This window comes from Phascolarctos cinereus, unplaced genomic scaffold, assembly GCF_003287225.1.
Source record: "Phascolarctos cinereus isolate Bilbo 61053 unplaced genomic scaffold, phaCin_HiC Scaffold_4;HRSCAF=312, whole genome shotgun sequence".
Classification (NCBI taxonomy): domain Eukaryota; kingdom Metazoa; phylum Chordata; class Mammalia; order Diprotodontia; family Phascolarctidae; genus Phascolarctos; species Phascolarctos cinereus.
In genome coordinates, this window is record NW_027555847.1 from 655,890,289 (window position 1) to 655,911,043 (window position 20,755).

The 20,755-nt window shown below is 38.8% G+C and overlaps 1 protein-coding gene across 1 annotated transcript in view; it reads left to right on the forward strand.

The window, feature by feature from the left end:
• LOC110214303 (uncharacterized) overlaps positions 1–8,815 on the forward strand; it is a 49,769-nt gene extending 40,954 nt beyond the window's left edge. Inside the window, 2 exon segments of the mRNA XM_020995136.2 lie at positions 4,854–4,934; positions 4,937–8,815. Coding sequence (XP_020850795.2) covers positions 4,854–4,934; positions 4,937–6,354 — 1,499 coding nt within the window. The 3' untranslated portion in view covers positions 6,355–8,815.
• Positions 8,816–20,755: the final 11,940 nt, after the last annotated feature.

Sequence of the window (20,755 nt, forward strand, 5' to 3'; positions counted from 1 at the left end):
CTAATGTGCCGAAAGGCAGGTGCTTAATAAATGTTGACTTGAATTATGTTATCTGCACCGTCCATGCCATCCTCTGTGGGTTTCCCACTTTTAACAGACCTACCTCCTTTGTTAGATACCTGTATTGTGATTCTGTTTTAGCTCTGGCATCTGATCCTTGGCATGCATTGGTCTTGGAGGTACTGACTGCTATGTTTGATTCTGATACTTGCCAGCTACATGACCTTTAAGTCACTTAGCCCCCTGATCTTTAGTTTCCCCATAATGCAAAATGGGGATAATAAATAAGTAATAAGTAATGTGGATAAATAAATAATAAATGGGATAATAAATAAATAATAATATGACTCCTCATAGGATTGTAGGAAAAGGGCTATATAAATCTTAACGTGCTCAGTACATATGAGCTGTTAGGCTTACTAGGCCTTCATAAGGTGGTGGTGTCAGATTATATCTTGGCCTCCCAGTGGTGAGCGGCTTTTTTAGTAATGACCACCCAGATAACCAACACTGCCCTCAGTCAACCGCAGTGATCTTTTGAGAGCTTTGTCTGAGAATCTTCACAGAAAACTTTGTCTGAGGATTTCTCTGTTGAAAAGCCTCTGTTGAGACTTATTGTGCTAAATTCTTAGATGTCCAAAAATACCTACAGCTCTGGTCTGTCTCACCCACTGCTTTCTTATTCTGAATTCTTGTTACCACAAAAACACTGCCTGTGTGAGTTTGTAGGACAAATCATTTAACTTCACTGGGCCTCAGTTTCCTAATCTTTAAAATGTAGGGGTTGGACTAGATGTACCTTCAGATCTCTTCCAGCTTTAGTGCCTAGGATCCTGGGGTTATCCTGTCATTCCTCACCTTTGGCTTTTGACTTTGTGTTTCTCACTAAAGATGTAGCACAAGGGAGTACACCATACTCATTTATTTTACTCAAATTAAATTAGACCTACTTGGCAAAGAAAAAAAAAAGAAAAATAAAAATAACACTTAGTAATCATATGTCCCAGAGTGAGCCTGAGATGTGAATCTGCTCCCCTGAGGGGCAGAGAGAGGGGACAGTGATATAGAGCCAGCACCAGAGGAGAAAGTAAAGGGCAGGCCACAAGCAGGAGATAGTGGCATCTCATTCAGCCTTGGCTTATGCTCAGCCTGCTTCATGCCCACTGCAACTGACCTGGCCTTAGAACCAGTCCTTAAATTGAAGTTACAGATCCAGTTTACTGGCTTCCATACCTCCTGTGCTTTGTGAGCAATTGAAGGTTGTTAAGGCAAGCCACTTTTGACTATAGGTAATTTTTGCTTTAATCACTGATTTTAGAATTTGATGTCAAAGTCAAAAATGGCACCCCTGTATAATAACTTTTTGATTACTATGACCTTATGTTTCCCTCAAGATGACTTAGAATCAGAGCTTTAGCATAAGAAGAGATCTTAGCAACCATTTGGTCCAGCTTCTTTATTTTACTGATGAAGAGACTGTCTCTCAGAGGGTTTCTTATTGGTATCCCCAGGGCCCAGCCCTGTGCCTGGTACATAGTAAGTACTTCATAAACTATTGTTTGTTCCTTCTACTGAGGGGCAGAGTACGGACTTAGGCTATGGTCTTGTCTGGCTCAACTGTTGTTCAAGGCTCTCTTCGCAGCTGCCTACAGACCTTTGGAGTTGCTGAACAAATACTGGAAGCCAGGTATTTCCTGTATTCTTGTTCCCATAAGGGTTTTGATCAACTTTAGGAGACCTGGGTTTAAATCTTGTCTTCCACATTTACTGTCTTTGTGACCATGGGCAAATTATTCAACCTTTCAGAACTTCAGTTTCCTCATCTGCAAAATGGGTCTAACAATATTTGCATTGCCTACCTCATAGGATTGTTGGGAGGAAAATGCTTTGCAAACCTTAAAGTGCTAGAGAAATGTGAGTTATTATTCTTAGGCTGAGGAAGAAATGTGGTATAATAGGTAGGTAAATAGCTAGATATAGCCTTAGAGTCAGGAAAATCTGGGTTCAAGCCTAGCCTCTGACATATCCTGGGTATGAGTAAGGGCAAGTCACTAAGATATTACAGAAGAGTAGCTGATCTGCATCTGTGAAGCAAGGTTCCACACCATGGGATTTCTTGTAACAACTGATAAAGTCACAGGTGTGGGCAAAAAAGAATTCTTAGGTAACCAAAGGCCTTTCTTATGCCCAGTTGTCTGAATTTGGCAGCTGACCCAGCCTTCCTTTACATTTTCATGTCATCCTTCCTGACTTAGTGAGATGGTGTGATAGAGAGCTCTGAGGCTAGTTTGCTGTTGGTTTCTTTCAAGTATAGAATTTCTACCTCTAGCAATTCCTGGAAACCTGTAGTGATGTTTTAATTCTGTTACTCTAGCCAGATGGCTCTCAAACCTTTTTGGTCTCAGAACCCCTTTAGAATCTGAAAAACTATTGAGGACCCTATCCCCAAAAGAGCTTTTGTTTATATAGGTTATATATCTACCTATATTTACTGTATTAGAAATTAAAATGTTGTATGAAAATGTTTTGATCTTGAGGACCCCCTGAAACACTCTTAGGGATCCCCAGGAGTCTCTGGACCAAACCTCAAGAACTACTGCTTGCTATACATTTTGCCATATGAGAGAACCCATCCCTTTATATTCTGTGTATAGCCTTTGTGGCTTGAGCTTTCTTCTATTGAGTTTCTGAGGGACCCACTATATATGATCATTACTAATTTTCAGTATTCCATTTCACCCATTTTATGTTTTAGCATTCTAACATTAGTGTATTTGTATGAATTTAGTTCTGCTACTTATTTCCCTCATCAGTTCCCATTGGTTAAACAAATTATATGGTTATCTCCATTATTTTCCTTGCTTCTCAATGTATCTTGTGTTAGCCTGAGAAATTTTGCCTCCTCCACATTGATTCTTCCCTATTGGCCTCTCAATACTTAAGTTTAACAGGTGTTGATCAAACAAAAAGCTTGAGTCAACAGAGTGTAGTGTATAGAAACCTAGCCTTAGGAGTTTAAATCTTGTCTCTGACACATACTGGCCATTGTGACCCTATAAAAGTCACTTAATCTTTCATTGCTTCTAAACAACCTTCTGATACTATATTTCAGAGGAGCTATTGACTTTTGCTGTCAGAAGGAGTTTTCTTATCCAGGAAGTCCCTATAGTCAGGTCTAGTACCTCTATATAAACATAACACCATATAGACAAGGTTTTAAGGAAGGACATATGCAACACTTTTTTGTCTTAAATAAGTTTTTATTGATGTCTTTTTTTTTATGACCATCATTCCCCTCAGCATCCCCATATAACATATAGTTCCATATATTTAAATATATACATATATATGACAAAAAAGAGCAAAAAATATCAGTATAAGTGATCAATATGTTGCAAAAGTCTGAAAATATGTGCATTGTATAACATTTGTGCATCTTCCCCTTCTAGAAAGGGGAGGAATGGGGATATTTTCTCATCTCTCTCTCTTTTTTGGGGGGCAAGGCAATTGGGGTTAAGTGACTTGCCCAGGGTCACATAGCAAGTAAGTGTCAAATGTCTGGTCTGAGACCAGATTTGAACTCAGGTCCTCCTGACTCCAGGGCCAGTGCTCTATCCACAGTGCCATGTAGCTGCCCCTATACAAACTCTTTATATTTTAAATCATCTACTTTTAAAAAAAATAAGTTTTAATTGATGTCTTTTTTTATATCACCATAATTTTCTCCCAGTATCCTTCCCATTAATGAGTTTTCCATTAATTCTATTTGTTTTCTATTAATTCTATTAATTTTCCATTAATTCTATCAGTTTCTTGGCTTGTCCTTCATAATCTGTCTTGACCATAGTTACATGCATGCCAGATGAGTGTAAAATTATCCATCCCAGAGAGCCATCATATATAACAAATAGTATTTTTTAAGACAAAAAAGAAAAAGAGGTAAAAAGAATCAGTGTAACTGATCAGTACATCAAAAAAGTCTGAAAACATGTAGAACATTTGTGGGAGTTTCCTTCTCATATCTCTTCTTTCAAGCCCTGCTTGTTCTCTATATTTTTACAATATTCACTTTTGATTTTTTAGTGTGTGTGATGGTTGTTTCCATTTGCATGGTTGTAGTTATTGTGTGTATTGTTTTCATGGCTCTACTCACTTTACTCTGCATCAGTTCATGTAGATCTTTCCATGCTTCTCCATATTCATCACATTCATCATCTCTTACAGCACAGTAATATCCCATTATGTTTACATAGTAGTTTGTTTATCTGTTCCCTAATCAATGGGTATCTACTTTGTAATTTTTTGCTATCACAGAAAAGTGCTTCTATAAATATTTTGGCAATGGAAACTCTAGATGTAAAGTTATGGGCATTTTAGTCATTTTATTTGTATGATTCCAAATTGCTTTCCAAAACAGTTGTCCTGATTTATAGCTCCACCAATGATGTACTAGTAATGCAACTCTTTAAGTACTCTTCCTTTAGCCCATTACCTTCTCAGTCATTCTGCCTGTGATTCCCAAGCATTCCTTTCCTCTTATTCTTAGTTCTTCTCTCTGATCTTGCTATTCATTGTTTGTTATCTTTTAGCCCTTCAGTTCCCTTTTGTTATGCTTTCCCCTTCCTCTTTGAGCTTTTATTCTCCAGCTGCATCCAACCTTCCTGTCTGTTATCATTTTCTTCATTTTACTTCTCCTTTCCATCCTCTACTGAGACTGTGCTGCTAGCACTGAAATCTTTCAGCACCAAGCGTCCTAGGAGATTAGACTTGTCCCATTCCCACCCGTATAATTTCTTTTCTGCCAGGATGAAGGGCAGGTAATATATATATATACTTTAAATTCATTGTTACAGATCTTGAGACCAGGCCTGAGAATGAGAGGTTGTCTAAAAAGCAGAAAATTCCTCAGCAGATGGAATTACAAGCAGCTGCTTTGGAAGATTTGCAGGACATCTTCCCCAGAAATCAAAGGAAAATCAGAAATATCTAACAGAAGGACTGAGAAAACTTTTTTCGCAAAAGAGGGGTTTCAAGCCAGTGTCAATGATCCACCAGAAGTTCCCCACAAGGGAGAGACATCAAGAATGTATTGAATTTCAAAAAAGCTTCAGAAAGGAGTCAAACCCTGTTGGACATCAAAGAATTCCTTCTGGAAGGAAGACTCAGCCATGTGATAAAATGAGCCAAAGCCTCAGAGAGGATTCAGACCAAATGAAGGGCCAAGTGGAAAAGAAATTTTGTAAACGTAATGCGTATCAGAAAAGTTTCAGGCAAAGCTCAACCCAATCTGGACATCATCAAATTAACTATGGAGAGAAATCCTATGAGTGTAATGAATGTGGAAAAACCTTCCGTCAAAGCTCAGCCCTGAATCTTCATCACAGAATTCATACTGGTGAGAAACCCTATGAGTGTAATGAGTGTGGGCAGACCTTTAGCCAACTTTCTAACCTTAGCACACACCAGAGAATTCACACTGGAGAGAAACCCTATGTGTGTATAGAATGTGGGAAAGCTTTCCGTCAGCATTCAGTTTTTATTCGGCACCAGAGAATTCACACTGGTGAGAAACCCTATGAGTGTAATGAATGTGGGAAAGCCTTTACTACCTGTTCATCCCTTATTCTGCATTACAGAATCCATACTGGAGAGAAACCCTATGAATGTAATGAATGTGGCAAAGCCTTTAGTCAGAGCTCATCCCTTATTCTGCATCATAGAATTCATACTGGAGAGAAACCATTTAAATGTAATGAATGTGGACAAACCTTTAGCCAGTTATCAACCCTTATTAAACATGAGAGAACACATAATGGAGAGAAACCCTATTTATGTAATGAATGTGGGAAATCTTTCCGTCAGGACTCTCAACTTCTGTTTCATCAGAGAACTCACAATGGTGAGAAACCCTTTCAGTGTAATGTATGTGGAAAAGACTTCAGTGCTCGTGCATCCCTTATTCAGCACCAGAGAATTCATACTGGAGAGAAGCCCTATGAGTGCAGTGAATGTGAGAAAGCCTTCCGCAGACGATCAGAATTTATTCGGCATCAGAGGGTACATACTGGAGAAAAACCGTATGTATGTAATCAGTGTGAAAAATCCTTCAGTGTACACTCCTGCTTTATCCGACACCAGAGAATTCACACAGGCGAGAAACCTTATAAGTGCAATGAATGTGGGAAGGCCTTCCGTCAGAGCTCTCATCTTCTTACACATCAGAGAATTCATACTGGAGAGAAACCTTATGAGTGTAAAGAATGTAGGAAATCTTTCTGTCACAGAATATCCCTCATTCAACATCAGAGAGTTCACATTGGAGAGAGACCTTGTGAAAAAGTTGTCACTTCATGACTCACCATGACTTACAACTGTACAAGAAGTAACCTGTCTGATTTACATCCTTTTTCAGTATGTGAGGTGGACTGCATCAATCATACGACTCAACTGAAATATGAACCTTCCCTGAAAATAGAGGCTGAATCACTGTGCAAACCCCTGATAGACTTAACCATACATTTCTATACCTTTATACAGGCAGAGTGTGATTTGTATACACCACATTGTATGACAGATTGACGCTGAAGAACTTCAGTGGTGGCTTTCAGAGGAAACAGCTCTGGTGACCAGAGACCCCACACATGTTCTCATCATTTGAAAATGACATAAAAGCTGGTGCCTCTCAGTTCTATTGTTTTCACCCAGGTGCCTTTGGAATGCCTTCCTGTTCACTGAAATTTGCTGCACACCAGAGATAGAGGCCTGGAGGTTGCCATCTGGGGCCACCTTAGTGCAGCTAAATAATCCTTCCCTCCCAAAGGCTTATTAAAATTCATGAGTTCTCCCCATTTGTGATTAGGGGTTTCCCCACTCAGTAGCTTTTTGTATTTACTGATCTCCTTGGCAACTTTGAATTGCTTTATGCTCTTCAGGGGCTGGGACTTTGTCCTAATTATCTGTTATATTCCCCCAGGGCCCAACACCAAGTTCTGCATGTGGGAAAGATAGAGACTAAAGCTGTGATTTCATTGGTTGGTAGTGGGAGCTCCTGGTAGGAATGCAGGTCCGTCCCATCTTGTCTAGAACACTGAAATTTGAGGTGACTTGTAGTGACACACACAATATGTCAGAGGCAGAACTTGAACCAGGGTGTCCTGGGTCCCTGCCAGCTTTCTATCCTCTACACCATGGCAGCTTCTGAACAGACAGAGTGCAGTGGGGAAAGCACTGGGTCTGGAGATCTAGGCTTCAACCTCTGATCTGACTAGTAGTGTGACTGACCATAAGCAGATCTCTTAACCTTTTCAAGCTTAAATGTCCTTAGATAATTGTAGACTAATTTATGTTAAGTAGCTTTTCTTATAAAATACAAATACTGCTTGTAACCACTATTTCATTCTCTACTTAGTGGGAATTCTATCAGGTGACTTTCAAAAGCCCTAGGGAGTTGTTTTCAATTCAAAAAGCATTTATGAAATCCCATTTGTATTTATTCATAGAACACTGGGCCAAGCTGGGGAAGACAGAAAATTTAGCTAGAAGACTATTAGGTCAATAAAGTGGGCCTGGGAGTTAGTAATGAGGATCCCTGTGGGAATGGAGAGAAGAGATTGTGTAATAGGACTAATATCTACCAGGCTTCTCTTCCCCTACCCTGTACCCCCATACATGAGTTAGGCCCATGCCTCTCCTGAACCCCTAATATGGATTAATTTTCCCTTAAAGGTGACAGAGCTGTCCCTGGGACCTGCCTCCTTTGACACAGCTTCTTGGTACCCTCTGGCTGTGTTGATGTGGCTTCCTGGTCACCTACTATAGTGATCAGACTCAGAAGCTGTGTCCACCAGAGCTGAAGCTAGGTACCACTGTATCCTTGCTGATATCCTTTCTGTGCTGTATCTATGTAAACCCCTTTAGCTAATTGTTCAATGTCCTAAGAGTATCTTATTCCAATATTTCACCTAAAATAACAGCATCAGGCCCATCTCTACCAGGATTGATGCAAAAGAGGTTGCAGATGTGGAATGGACATGAATTTTTACCAGATTAGATATGAGAGGTGGGTGATAAAAGCCAACACTAAGGTTTCGAACATGAAAGAATGGGTAAATGATGGAGATATCACATAGGTAAATAAGGAAGTCAGAAAGATAAGTAAACAATGGAAACTGAGGTGAGGGTAGAAGGGCCAAGCAGAAGCAATTGGAGAATATAGCAACTAGAGTTGGAATAGACCTCAGAAATCACCTACTTCAGGGGTCTATGAACTTGCTTTCTTTTAATATTTTGATAACTATTTTAATATAATTTATTTCTTTTATAATCTTATGTATTTTATTTTATGTATGTAAAAACATTATTCTGAGGAGTCCATAGGCTTCACCAAACTGACAAAGGGGTCCATAATACAAAAAAGTTTAAGAACCCCAGATCCAGTTAAACCCTCCAATTTTACTGATAATGAAACAAACCCAGAAAGGTTAAAGGTCACACAAGTGATACAGAGTAGAGCTGGATTCAAATTGATCCTTTTATTCCAAATTGAGTATGCTTTCCATTTTCATTCACTCAGTAAAACTATGCTGAACACCTCAGACTAATAAGAGTGTTCAGGGCAGGAAGCCATCTGCATAGAAATGATAGTTGCAGTTCTACAGCACTTTATTTTAAAAATGTTTGTATCAGCACCAAATAAAATGGACATTCCCAGATTCATAGTAGAACAGAAAAAAGATTGTACTAGAAACTTTGAATCTCTATTATGTAGAGCTTTTTAAAAAATAATAAATAATAAATTAAGTATGTAACTTTCACAGCTTTCCTGTTTGTGATTTTGGTATTCCATCTTTTAAAAAAAAATTTTTTTTAATTGTGGTGATCTTTTTTTTTTTTACTGAAGAAGGTATTTTCATCTTTATTTTGTGAAGAGGATTTTTTAAAACAATTTTTAAAATTAATTTATTTTTGTTTTCAACATTCACTTACATAAGCTTTTGAGTTTTAAATTTTTCCCCCTCCCAAGACAGTGTGCAATCTGATATAGGCTCTACATATACATTCTTATTAAACATATTTTCACATTAGACATATTGTAAAAAAGAATTCTAACCAATAGGAGGAACCACAAGAAAGAAAAAAGAAAACAGAAGGAAAAAAAAGCAAATAGTATGCTTCTATCTGCATTCAAACTCCATAGTTCTTTCTCTGGATGTGGATAGCATTATCCATTTTTGGACTTCTGAAGACTTTTGGAGATGTCTTAGATCCTCGCATCGCTGAGAAGAGCTAAGTCTTATCAAAGTTAATCATCGCACAAGGTGGCTGTTACTGTGTACAATGTTCTCCTGGTTCTACTCATTTCACTCAGCATCAGTCCATACATGTCTTTCCATGTTTCTCTGAAATCCACTTGTTCATCATTTCTTATAGCACAATAATATTCCATCACATTCATATATCACAACTTATTCAGCCATTCCCCAGTTGATGGACATCCTTTTAATTTCCAATTTTTTGCTACCACAGAAAGAGCTGCTGTATTTTTCTACATGTAGGTCCTTTTCCCATTTTTGTGATCTCTTTTGGATACAGCCCTAGAAGTGCTGTTGCTGGGTCAAAGGGTATGCACATGTTTATTATAGCCCTTTGGGCATAGTTCCAAATTGCTCTCCAAAATGGTTGGATCATTTTACAACTCCACCAATGCGTTAGAGTTCTAATTTTCCCACATCTTCTCCAACATTTATCATTTTCCTGTTTTATCATGTGGGCCAATCTCATAGGTGTGATGTGGTACCTCAGAGTTGTTTTGATTTGCATTTCACTAATCAATAGTGATTTAGAGCATTTTTTCATATGACTAGAGATGGCTTTAATTTTTTCATCTGAGAACTGCCTGTTCATATCCTTTGACCATTTATCATTTGGGGAATGACTTGTATTCTTGTAAATTTGACTTAGTTCTCTATATATTTTAGAAATGAGGTTGTAAAAAGATACTCTTTTTTGCTTCTTTCTTTCCCTTTCTTTTTTCTTCATTCCTTCCCTCCTTTCTTTCCTCCCTCCCTCTTTTCCTTCTTTCCTTCTTTTCTTTCTTTCCTTCCTTCCTCCTATCCCAAGTGCTCCATCCCTACCACAGAACTCTTGTAACAAATATGCATAGTCAATAAACAAATCCCCACATTTACTGTCTGCAAATGTGTATCTAGTTCTATCTCATTTTCAGGAGGTGGGCAAACTTCATCATCAGTCTTCTGGAATTTTAATTGGTTATTTCATTGATAAGAATTCTTAAGTGTTTCAAAGTTATTTTTCTTCACATTGTTACTTTCTGTTCACTTCACTCTGCATCAGTTCATACTAATATTCCCTGCATCAGTTCATACTAATATTCCCAGGTTTCTCTGAAACCATCTCCTTCATCATATCTTACAACACATTGATATTTTATTGTATTCATATACCATAATGTTCAGATATTACTCAGTTGATGGGCATACCCTCACTTTCTAGTTCTTTGCTGTAACAAAAAGACTTGTTATAGATATTTTTGCCTATATGGGTCCTTTTCTAATTTCTTTGATCTCCTTAGGGAATAAGCCTAGTAGTGTTGATGGCTCAAAGAGTTTTGCACAATTTAGTGACTTTTGAGGTATAATTCTAAATTGTATCCCCCAATGGCTAGACCAATTTACAGCCCCACCAACAATGCATTAATGTGCTGGTTTTCTTGTAGTCCTTCCAACAATTGTCTTTTTCCATTATTTTCCATTATACGATATTCCATATCGTATGCCATGTCGTTGCCATGGTTGGAGTGAAGTAGAACCTCAGAATTGCTTTAACTTGCCCTTCTCCATAATTATTAATGATTTGTAGGATTTTTTTTTCATTTTTGTCAATAGTTTAGAATCTCCCCTTGAGGATTTCCTGTTTGTTTACTTTGACCATTTATCTACGGAGGTATGGCTCTTGTTCTTATATATTTGAACCAGTTCTTTATATATTTTGGATATGAGACTTTTTATCAAAGAAGCTTCCTGCAAAGATGTTCCCCCAGCTATCTGTTTTACTTACAATTTTAGTTTTGTTTGTTCAAAACCTTTCAAATTTTATGTAATCAAAATTGTCTATTTTATTTTCTTGGATCTTCTATATCTTGTTGGTTTGAACTTCCCTTATCCATGGTAGGGGAAAGTAATTTCCTTACTCTTTTAATATGTTTATGATAGTGCCTTTTGTATCTAAGTCATGAAGTCATTCACATATTATCTTGGTATATGACATGAGATATGCATTTATACCTAGGTTCTGCTAGACTGTTTAACAGTTTCCCCATCAATTTTTGTTAAATAATGAGGCCTTACCCTGTGGAGTCATCGGGGTTTATTGAACACTATGCTACTGTGTTTATTTGGTTTTATATGTTGTGTACCTAATTTTTCTCACTGATCAACCAAATGAATTTCACTGTTATTCTTTTAGCTCTCTAAAGTAATCTTTTGGTAGTTTGATTAGTATAACAAAGAATAAATTAATTTGGGTACTGTTTTCACTTTTATTATATTGGCACAGTATGCCTAAGAGAATTCATATTTCTTCAATTATGTAGGTATGTCTTTATTTCTGTAAAGAGTGTTTTGTATTTGTATGTTATATTTGTATAGTTTCTGTTTGTGTCTTGGTAGGAGAGACTCATACATTGTTTTTAATTTTTTTAAAACATAAGTTTTTATTGTTGTCTTTTATTTTTTATGAAATTCAGAGTTTTCCATAGTATCATCCCCTGTTACTCCACACAGAGAGCCATCTCATTTAACAAATGATATATTTTTAAAGACAGAAAAAGAAGAGTAAAAAATAATCACGACTGATCAATAAATTTAAAAAGTCTGAAAAAAACACGTGCACTGTGTAACACTTGTGGATCTCTGACCTCCAGAAGGGAGGTTGGGAAGAGTGTCTTCTCAAATATCTTCTTTTGAGCCATGTGGTCATGGTTGTTTTTTAATTTTTTTTTTTTATTTTTCAACATTCAGTTTTGATGGGCAGGGTGTATTCATTCTATTTACATTGTTGAAATCATTGTATATATTTTCTTTGCTCTCTTCACTCTGTATCAGTACATGCAGATCTTTCCCTGGTACTCTGTATACATTACATTTGTGTTTGCTTACTTCACAATAAGATTCTGTTACATTCATGTACCACAATTGATTTAGCCATTCCCTGATCAGTGGGAATCTACTTTGTTTCTAATTCTTTGCTATCACTTATAGTATTGTAACAAATATTTTGATGAATGTAGGTACTTTCTCCTTATCAATGCCTCCTAGGGGTATAAACCTAGTATTGGAATCTCCGTGTTAAAGGGTATATGAATTTTAATCACTGTGTTTGCATATTCCAAATTGCTTTCTAATGGTTCTACAGATTCATAGGTCCACCAACAATGCATTAATGTTCCTATCTTCTCATAATCCCTCCAACAATGATCATTCCCATCTTTTTCTTCTTCTCTTGCTGTTAGTGATTTGTATCACTCTTTCATATGGCTGTTTACAGTTAGCAGTACTTTTGAGAACTGTTTTCATAACCTTTGACCACTCTGTCTGTCTGTCTGTCTATTGTTTATTTATATACTTTGGACATCAAATACTAATCAGAGAGATTTGATGCAAAGATTTTTTTCTATTTGATTCACCACTTCCCTTCTTATCCTAGTTGTGTTAATGTTATTTTTGCAGAAGCTTTTCAGTTTCATTTAATCAAAGTTATCTACTTTGTCTTTTGTAATTGCCCTGTCCCTTGTTGAGTTAAGAAAGCACCTCCCACGCATAGCTGTGAGAGATGTTTAATCTGTTTCTCTTCTAATTTTTTTTATGGTATGATCTTTAATATTAAAATCTTGTGTCCATTTGGAATGGGTTAAGGTGCTATTCTAAACCTAATTTCTGCCAGACTGTTTTCCAGTTTTCCTGGCAGTTTTGTTTTTTTTTTCCAAATTGGAAGCACCTTTTTAATGCTTTCTGGTTTATTGGACAATGGGTTTTTGAGTGTCATTGTTTTTAATTCTCTCCTGTTTAGGAGAATTCGAATTTAGTTTAGAAGAGACTTATAATTCTGTTTCATTATCCACTTCTCAATTTTATAACTAACACCAGGTAGTTTTGATGTCTACTGCCTAATAATAGCTTGAGGTCTAGAAGCATTATTTTCCCATCTCTAGCAGACTTTGATTCCCTTTTCCCCTGGTGGGGGAGAAATTTGGGGCCCCTTTTCAAATTCCATAGACTATATCCTGTTGATACTTCTCCTTGAAACCTCCAGTGGGTATGAAGGTGCTCTTTTCCTGCAGGAGCTTACTGATAGAGCCTGCCTGCTTCCCAGGGCCCACCAGGTTATCATGGTGGTTCTAGATATGTGGGTAGCCCCTACTAGATGTTAGGCACAGCCCTAAAGGTTGAAAGCTCAGAGGTCACATAATCCCTGTTAGAAGAAGGGGTTGGGAAATGGGAGAAGTAGATGCCAGCTCAGCAGTCTGGCCCACTCCCTGCACTTCATCCAGAGGAGAAAAGGAGCCCCTTTCTTTCTTCAGCCTTGTCCATATTCACCTCACCTATATTGGTATGCCCATCAAGATGAACCATTCCTCCTTACTTGCTCTTCGTGGATGATGAATCTAATTGGGGGAAGTGTCATTCATGCCCATGTGTGGATGTGCCTCAGAGATCAGACGCAGCACTGCAATCTCTCCTTGGTAAGTTGGTTCCCAGATGAAGGGCCCTTTGCTCTGCAGTCTTCAGGCCATCCTGAGGAGACAAAGGAATCTTACCTTGATTATGGCCTATGTCTGTTTTATATATTCTAAGGTTATTTTGAATGGAATGTCTCTGTCTTTTCCTGCTTGCAGAGGGTGGAGTTAATATTCAGAAATTCTAAGGATTTGTGTGGATTTATTTTATGTCCTTCAGGCTTGCTGAAGTTATTGTTTTAATTAATTTTTAGTTTACTCCTTAGGGTTCATCACATGATCTGCACAAAGCAATCATTTCCACTTGGCCTATATTTATTCCTTTAGTTTCTTTTTCTTGTCTTATTGTTGTAGTTAGCATTTCTAAGTAAATCTCTAGGTAAGTAATATGGTAATAATGGACTTCCTTGCTCTGCTAATCTTATTGGAAAGACCTCTAGTGTATCCCCATGACATACAATGCTGGCTCTTGGATTTAGAGAGATTATACTTGCCATCTTAAGGAAAAGTTAATTCTTTTTAGTGTTTTTTAATAGGTAGGTGTGTTGAATTTTTTCTAGTTTTTTCAGCATCCATTGACATAATCATGGTTTTTACAATCTTTGTTACTAATATGGGTTATTATATTTATAGTTTTCCTTATATTGAAACAATCCTGCAGTCCTAATATAAATCCAACCTGGGTATAATATATAATCTTTTTAATGTTGCTTAATATTGTAGCCACTTTGCTAACATTTTATTTAACATTTTGCAACAGTATTCATTAGGGACCATTGATCTATGGTTGTCTTTGTCTCTCCCTGTTTAGGTATCGAGACCACTTTTTTATCATAAAAAGAGTTTGAAAGGATCCCTTTTCCACTTTTGCAATTTATGTAATATAGGAATTAATTGTTCCTTGAATATTTGAAAGAATTAATTTAAAAATCCATCTGGTTATGAGATTTTTTTCTTTGGGAGTTCATTAAGAACTTGTTTGATTTTTTTCCTTATATATTTAAATAATTGATTTGTTTCCAAAATGCTCTCCTGACTCTTTCTCCCGCTGTGGCCTGGGAGTGGGTTGCCTGGGTGCTGTGCTGCCTTTGTGCTGCACTGACTAGCCCTGAGTGCTACAATGAAGCACTAACCCAGGGGTAGGGAACCTGTGGCCTTCTAGATCCTTTGTAAAAGAATTTGTTCTGTAAAATTTGGATTCAGTCAAAAGGCTGCACTTAAGGACCTAGAAGGTCACATGTGGCTTCAAGGCCACAGGTTCCCTACGCCTGCACTAACCTGATCCTGTCTCAGGGTGGCTTGGATTGGACTTCTGGGGGAGCGGGGTGGTCCTTTGGGCTGGTTTGCCTGGCTTCTAGGCTGACTGAACCTGGTTGTGTCACTGCTTGGGCCTTCCTGGGCCTGGGCGTAGCTCTTCTTGAGCACCACTTTCCTTGTGGCTCAGGCTGGCCTACCTCAGTGCTGCCTAGGTGCTGGCATGGTCCTGTCTGTCGTCTCCTGTACTGAGTCTATGCTATCTCTGCACTCTGCATTCATGGTTTGTTTCCTGGCTTGTTCCACTCAGAGCTTCCTCAGGTTCCTGCAGTCTTCTACAGTCCTGGATTATTACTTGGAGGAACTTATTGCTATGGTGCATTTTTAGAGTTTTACTGGGATGTTTTTGGAAGATCTAGGACCTAGATTCTAGGTACTTCCAAGTCCCAAAATATCGTAATTTCCCTCTTTGTAGCACTTTAAAAGAACTTTCACCCAAAAGGTGAAACCAGATAGAATGGAGGCTTTCAGGAATGCCCTAAATTTTGATGGGACAGAAGGACTCTTACCACCCTGGTCTCATCCCAATAAAATTTCATTACACTCCCATAGGCTAACCAACAATTATCTTTTTATCTATATCATGTTTTAAAAGCCATACCCAAAGCTTCTGTTTAAAAAAAAAATTCTATCATATATTGAAATGTTATGAACAATATACCAAAATGGCTGTTAGATGGTAGAAACCCATAGCTAAAAATGCACTTTAAAAAGAATGCATGTGATCCATTAGCTCCAATACAGAGTGTTCAAATAAAAGGTAAAGCTACATTTGTTTAGGTAACTGAATATATGTAAAGTAGCACTGCTTTTGACTTAAAAAACAAAAACAAAAATAAAAAAATAAGGTTCAAAGGGACATTGAAAGCATTCCAAGCTACTATACAGAATATTACAACTCATCTACGATGTTCTGTTTGTAGTGTTGCCTGGATATTAGAGCTGAAATGATAAAGCCTTTTAAAATTTTCTACCCAAAAGTCACAAAATGTGCTTTTTAAAGTACAGTTGACTTTATATATATATAGCTCCAAATTAATAGGATCAACTACACTTAAGATAAAGTACAGATTTCAATTCAGAGATGGGAGATATAGATTTATACATTATGAAATTAGCTCCAGAATAAAAAAAAAACTACCTTACCCAGAGCTTCTTACAGAACAAAGTGTGATCACCTTCTTTCTGCCCAGCTAACAAGGTAACAGGCATGCCTCCTCTCACCATCCCCAGATGCTTATTTGTGTGGACAGCCTTATTTGCTGGAGCAGCTGGTGGAGTTGTCCCCAGGCTCCTCAAATTTCAAAAGGCACAATTGATCTGCCCAGGTCAGTGTAGTGGTTTGGTGAGACAGGTTTAAATCCAATCCACCAATCCCTTCTCTTTAAAATTGTCACCTCCTTCCTTTCTGTCTTCTATCAGGGAACTGGCATCTTTATGGGCCCCACAGACAGAACTCCCACTTTCATGTATCTGAAAAGGAACAAAAGCCTCCAAATGATTAAAATGATTTTGCAAGAGAGAATGTTCTGCAAACCCTCCTAGTAGATACAATTTACAGCTGATAAATACTCTAATTCACCCCCATTAGAAGGCACCCTTATTAAATACTGTTCTGAGAATTCATAAGCTGTTTTATTTTCTCTTGTAGCCACCCAAATTCCTTGAACACCAGTCCAACCTCTGAGTTCGCCTAAAAGTCCTGGAAATACTATAGTAGGGTGGAAGTTGAGTACTAACAAGGGAAACTTGAAGTTCTTTTACTACTTACCCTAATTCTTATTGGTGATTACCACCATTTCTATTTTCCTGTTTTATAATACTAATTTCTTCTGGGCTTAAGGAGTTCTCCAGAGAAAACCTTGGGTCCCAGAGCACACTTTTCCCCCTGAAGGCGGTAGTCCCGACCTCCATTAACTTTGACTTTTGCACCTGGTTGGTTAATCAGCAAACCCTTTAAATGGTCTTCTTTCTTTGAGACATGATTTAAAGATCAAAAGTTCATTTACCTTTTCCTCTAATTGCCTAGAATGCAAGGACAATTTATTCTCACTTTCTTTGTGTTGACAATATTATACCTTTTCTACAGATGTTAATAAAAAGGGGGAGGGGGTATTTCTGCAGTTTCAAACATTCATCATACTAATCCCACAGAATGAGTAGCATCCTTCTTATTTTAAAAAGGAATGTCTCATTTAAATTTTTATAAATTCTGAACTCATCAAATATCAAAGAAGTGTTTCTATATACATCGTAGAACAGGAGGAGATTGTATATGAAACTGATATATGTAGAACTTGCTTTTTCTTTTTAAGTATGTAACAAATTGTCCAAATTAACTTCCAATGTAGTCCTACTTCTTTGTGACTCCTTTGGGCCTTCCTTCTGTTCTCTCTCTCTTTTTTTTTTTTAAGCCCCTACCCCTTAGGGCTTCTCCCTAACAGAAAAGAAAAACCTTTCTAACAACTAGGCATAGTCAGTCAAACAAATTCCCACGTTGGACGCGTGCTGGGACAGGGGGTCCAGGCGGGGGTGGGGGCACGGCCACTCCCAAGCACGGCAGACAGCGGCAAGTGAGCCCCTCAGTCTTTCTGCACCACTATTACTGTCCCCATTTTACAGAAGAGGAAGCTCAATCCTGGGAGAAGCAGCTTGTTCAGGGTCACCCAGCCAGCAAGAGCTGGGGAAGACGGAATCTCAAGCACAGGTCCATTCCTCTGAACTGCCGCTGGGCCCTCCACAAAGGAAGGTACGCCGGGCCGAACCACCGAGATGGGAGTCATCCCGGCAGCCTAGAGCGGCTGCAGGCGGGAGCCGGCTCCACGGGCGCTACTTCCTGTTGCGTCATCGACCTGCTTCCCAGGGGCGGTTCCGGCCGGCGGGGAGGATCACAGCGAGCCTTCGCCCTTCCGCCTCAGTTTCCTGGTCTTTGACAGAGGGGCGGGGGTGGGCCTTATGATCTCTGAGCGTTGTACCGCCTGGACTGATGTGGGAGAGAGGGGTGGTTTCTGTGTCTCTCCCCGCACCGAGTTGCTGCCTCCAGTCCTCGGTCGCACAGGGCCACCTTTGGGGTCCGACTCAATTGTTTACTCGTCTCTCCAGACTTCACTCCTGTGTGTTCTTCTGGGTTAACTGGATCGGAAAGCCTTTGGTCCATGGGCCGAGGTGGGAGGGCACCAGGAAGCTTGTTTAAGCTGAGGTCAGCGGGCAGTGATGGATACCTGACAAGGGCCTTCCCCTTAGGTGACCGTGGAGTCTTTCTAGCCTTCCTCCTGCTCAAAGCTTCCTGGGTTTGCAGTCACCTTCTTAAAATGGCCTTTTCCCAGGCAGGAAACCATCAATGATATCCTAGTACGTTTCAGAAACAACTTCTTAAGCCTGGCATCCAGGGCCCTCAGCAAATTGGTGGCACCTAACGCCCCACTTAAATCCATCATTCCAACCAAACTGACCTAATCCTCATTGCATGAACATAGACTTTTAACCTCGCATGCCATTCTTTCTTAGCACAGTGCCTGGCACTTGGTAGGTACTTAATAAATGTTTATTGAATTAAAAAAAAATTGCTCCCCTAGTGCCCACTTACAAAGATCCTACCCAGCCTTCAGGGCCCTTTTCAAAGGTAATGAAATGTAACAGAAGAGCACTACATTTGAGTTTGAATACCAGCTCTACTTAATGAATTAACCAATCACTTTACCTAGAAGACATGCCGTTTAGTCAAATTTAATTTACAGGTTAAATAGACTAGATCAGGGGTGAGGAATTTGCAGCTTCAAGGCCACATGTGGCCTTCTAAGTCCTTGGGGATGGCCTTTTGACTGAGTCTAAGTTAAGGGAATGAATCTGTGTATTAAGGGGATTTGTTTTATGAAGTTTTGATTCAGTCAAAGGGCCACACTTGAGGACCTAGAGGGCTACAGGTAACCTTGAGGCCTCAGGTTCCCCACCCCTGGACTAGATCATTGGTTCTCATAATGTAATCTAGGAACTTCCCAGAGACCCTTTCAGGAGGTCCATAAGGTCAAAACTATTTTTGATCTAATACCAAGATTTTAAATTTACAATATGGTAAATATTGATAGATATAACCCACACAAAAACTTTTGAAGGGTTCTCAATAATTTTTAAGACTATTAAAGGGTCCCAAGACCAAAAAAATTTGGGAACCACTGGACTAGATTATCTCTAAGTCCCCTTCTAGCTCTAAATCCTATGATCTTAGATAAGTGTTCAGTATTTGTTGAATGAGTCACCCTGTATTACCAGGTGAGAGTAATCCTGTTTCTTCCAGGGGTGCCCTCCCCCCACCGCAAAAGAAGAGACTCATCAGTAATTAGTGACTATTGCAGTGATACAGAGGCATCTTTTCCAATGTATACTTGAAACAGCTGATCAAGAGGGTATCTTTCAGGAGATGTTGGATAAATTTTATAACAAAGACCTATCATATACATTCATTGCTACTCACTTCTACTGATTTTCAGCAGGAATGAAAAATGCTGTTAAAAGGTTGTAATGTAGCTCAAGCACCACGGCAGGAAACAAGGAGCCATAGGTGGCTTCTCCATCTCTCCCTCCAGTAGCTTTGGAAAAGAAAAATGGGTGTAGGATATGGAGGATGTAGGATAGACATTAGTATTAATATTAGTTCAGGATGCTGGTTTCTGGACCATATCAGAATGGGATACCAGAATGAAGAGCTGAAATGTCTTCTACTTTCTCTACATTTGACTTTCCCTACCATCGCTACAGCTGGCCTTTGGTAAACATCAGACTTTCCCATTCCTGATCCCTGTTCTTCACCAGCTGCCTATTCCTTAGCTCCATTGAGCATTTAGTTTGTGCAAAGCAGTGAATTTCCATTCTGTTCTCTTCCTCTCAACTGAAGAGGCTGAAGCTGCACTAGGCCTGGTTTGAGTAACAAGGGCTGAGAAGTAAAGGGAAAGGGACTAGATTCCCCTCTGAGATACGTGCAGGTCAAGAAGGTGCTGGCTGCCTTACCCATGTATTTGTTCAGTAAACAAATGTTAATTGTTATGACATTAGGCCCTGGAGGATATGCAAAGTTAAGGCATAGTCTGTTTCTTCAAGGAGTCCAGCAGGGCAATATTATGTCAACGCAATTGTAAGATGCATCATCGTGTGTAACATGCAACAAATCATGATAAAATATTGGAGGAAGAAGGTTATGACTGATAAGGAAATAGGAAAGTCTTACTGGAGGAAGGGCTTTAATGAATTCATAGAAATTCAACAGGTAAAAAGCAGGGGAGATGGGAAGGAAGGGTTTTTCAGACATAGGTAACATCATTAGCAAAGGCACAGAAAAGAAAGTGAAGCATGTGTTTGAGGGACCCAGAGTACATTCCTTTGGCTGGTGTGTGAGGTACAAAGACAAGAGTAATATGAACCAACCCTGAAAAAGCAGGGGGTTGCCAGATTGTGGAAGGCCTAGAAGGCTAGCCAAAGGAGTTTAAGCATTACTTGTCAGATAGTTTGGGATCAATGCACTGTTTTGCACAGAGGAGTAACACCAATAGATCCATATATTGTGTAAGGAATATCAGTCTGGCAGCCATATGAAAGGTGGAATTGGAGGCAGAGAAGAGAGTAGAATGAGACTGGAGGCTGTTAAACAGACTGGGGAAGTTCTCAAAGTTTTTGATCTTAGAACCTGTTTATACT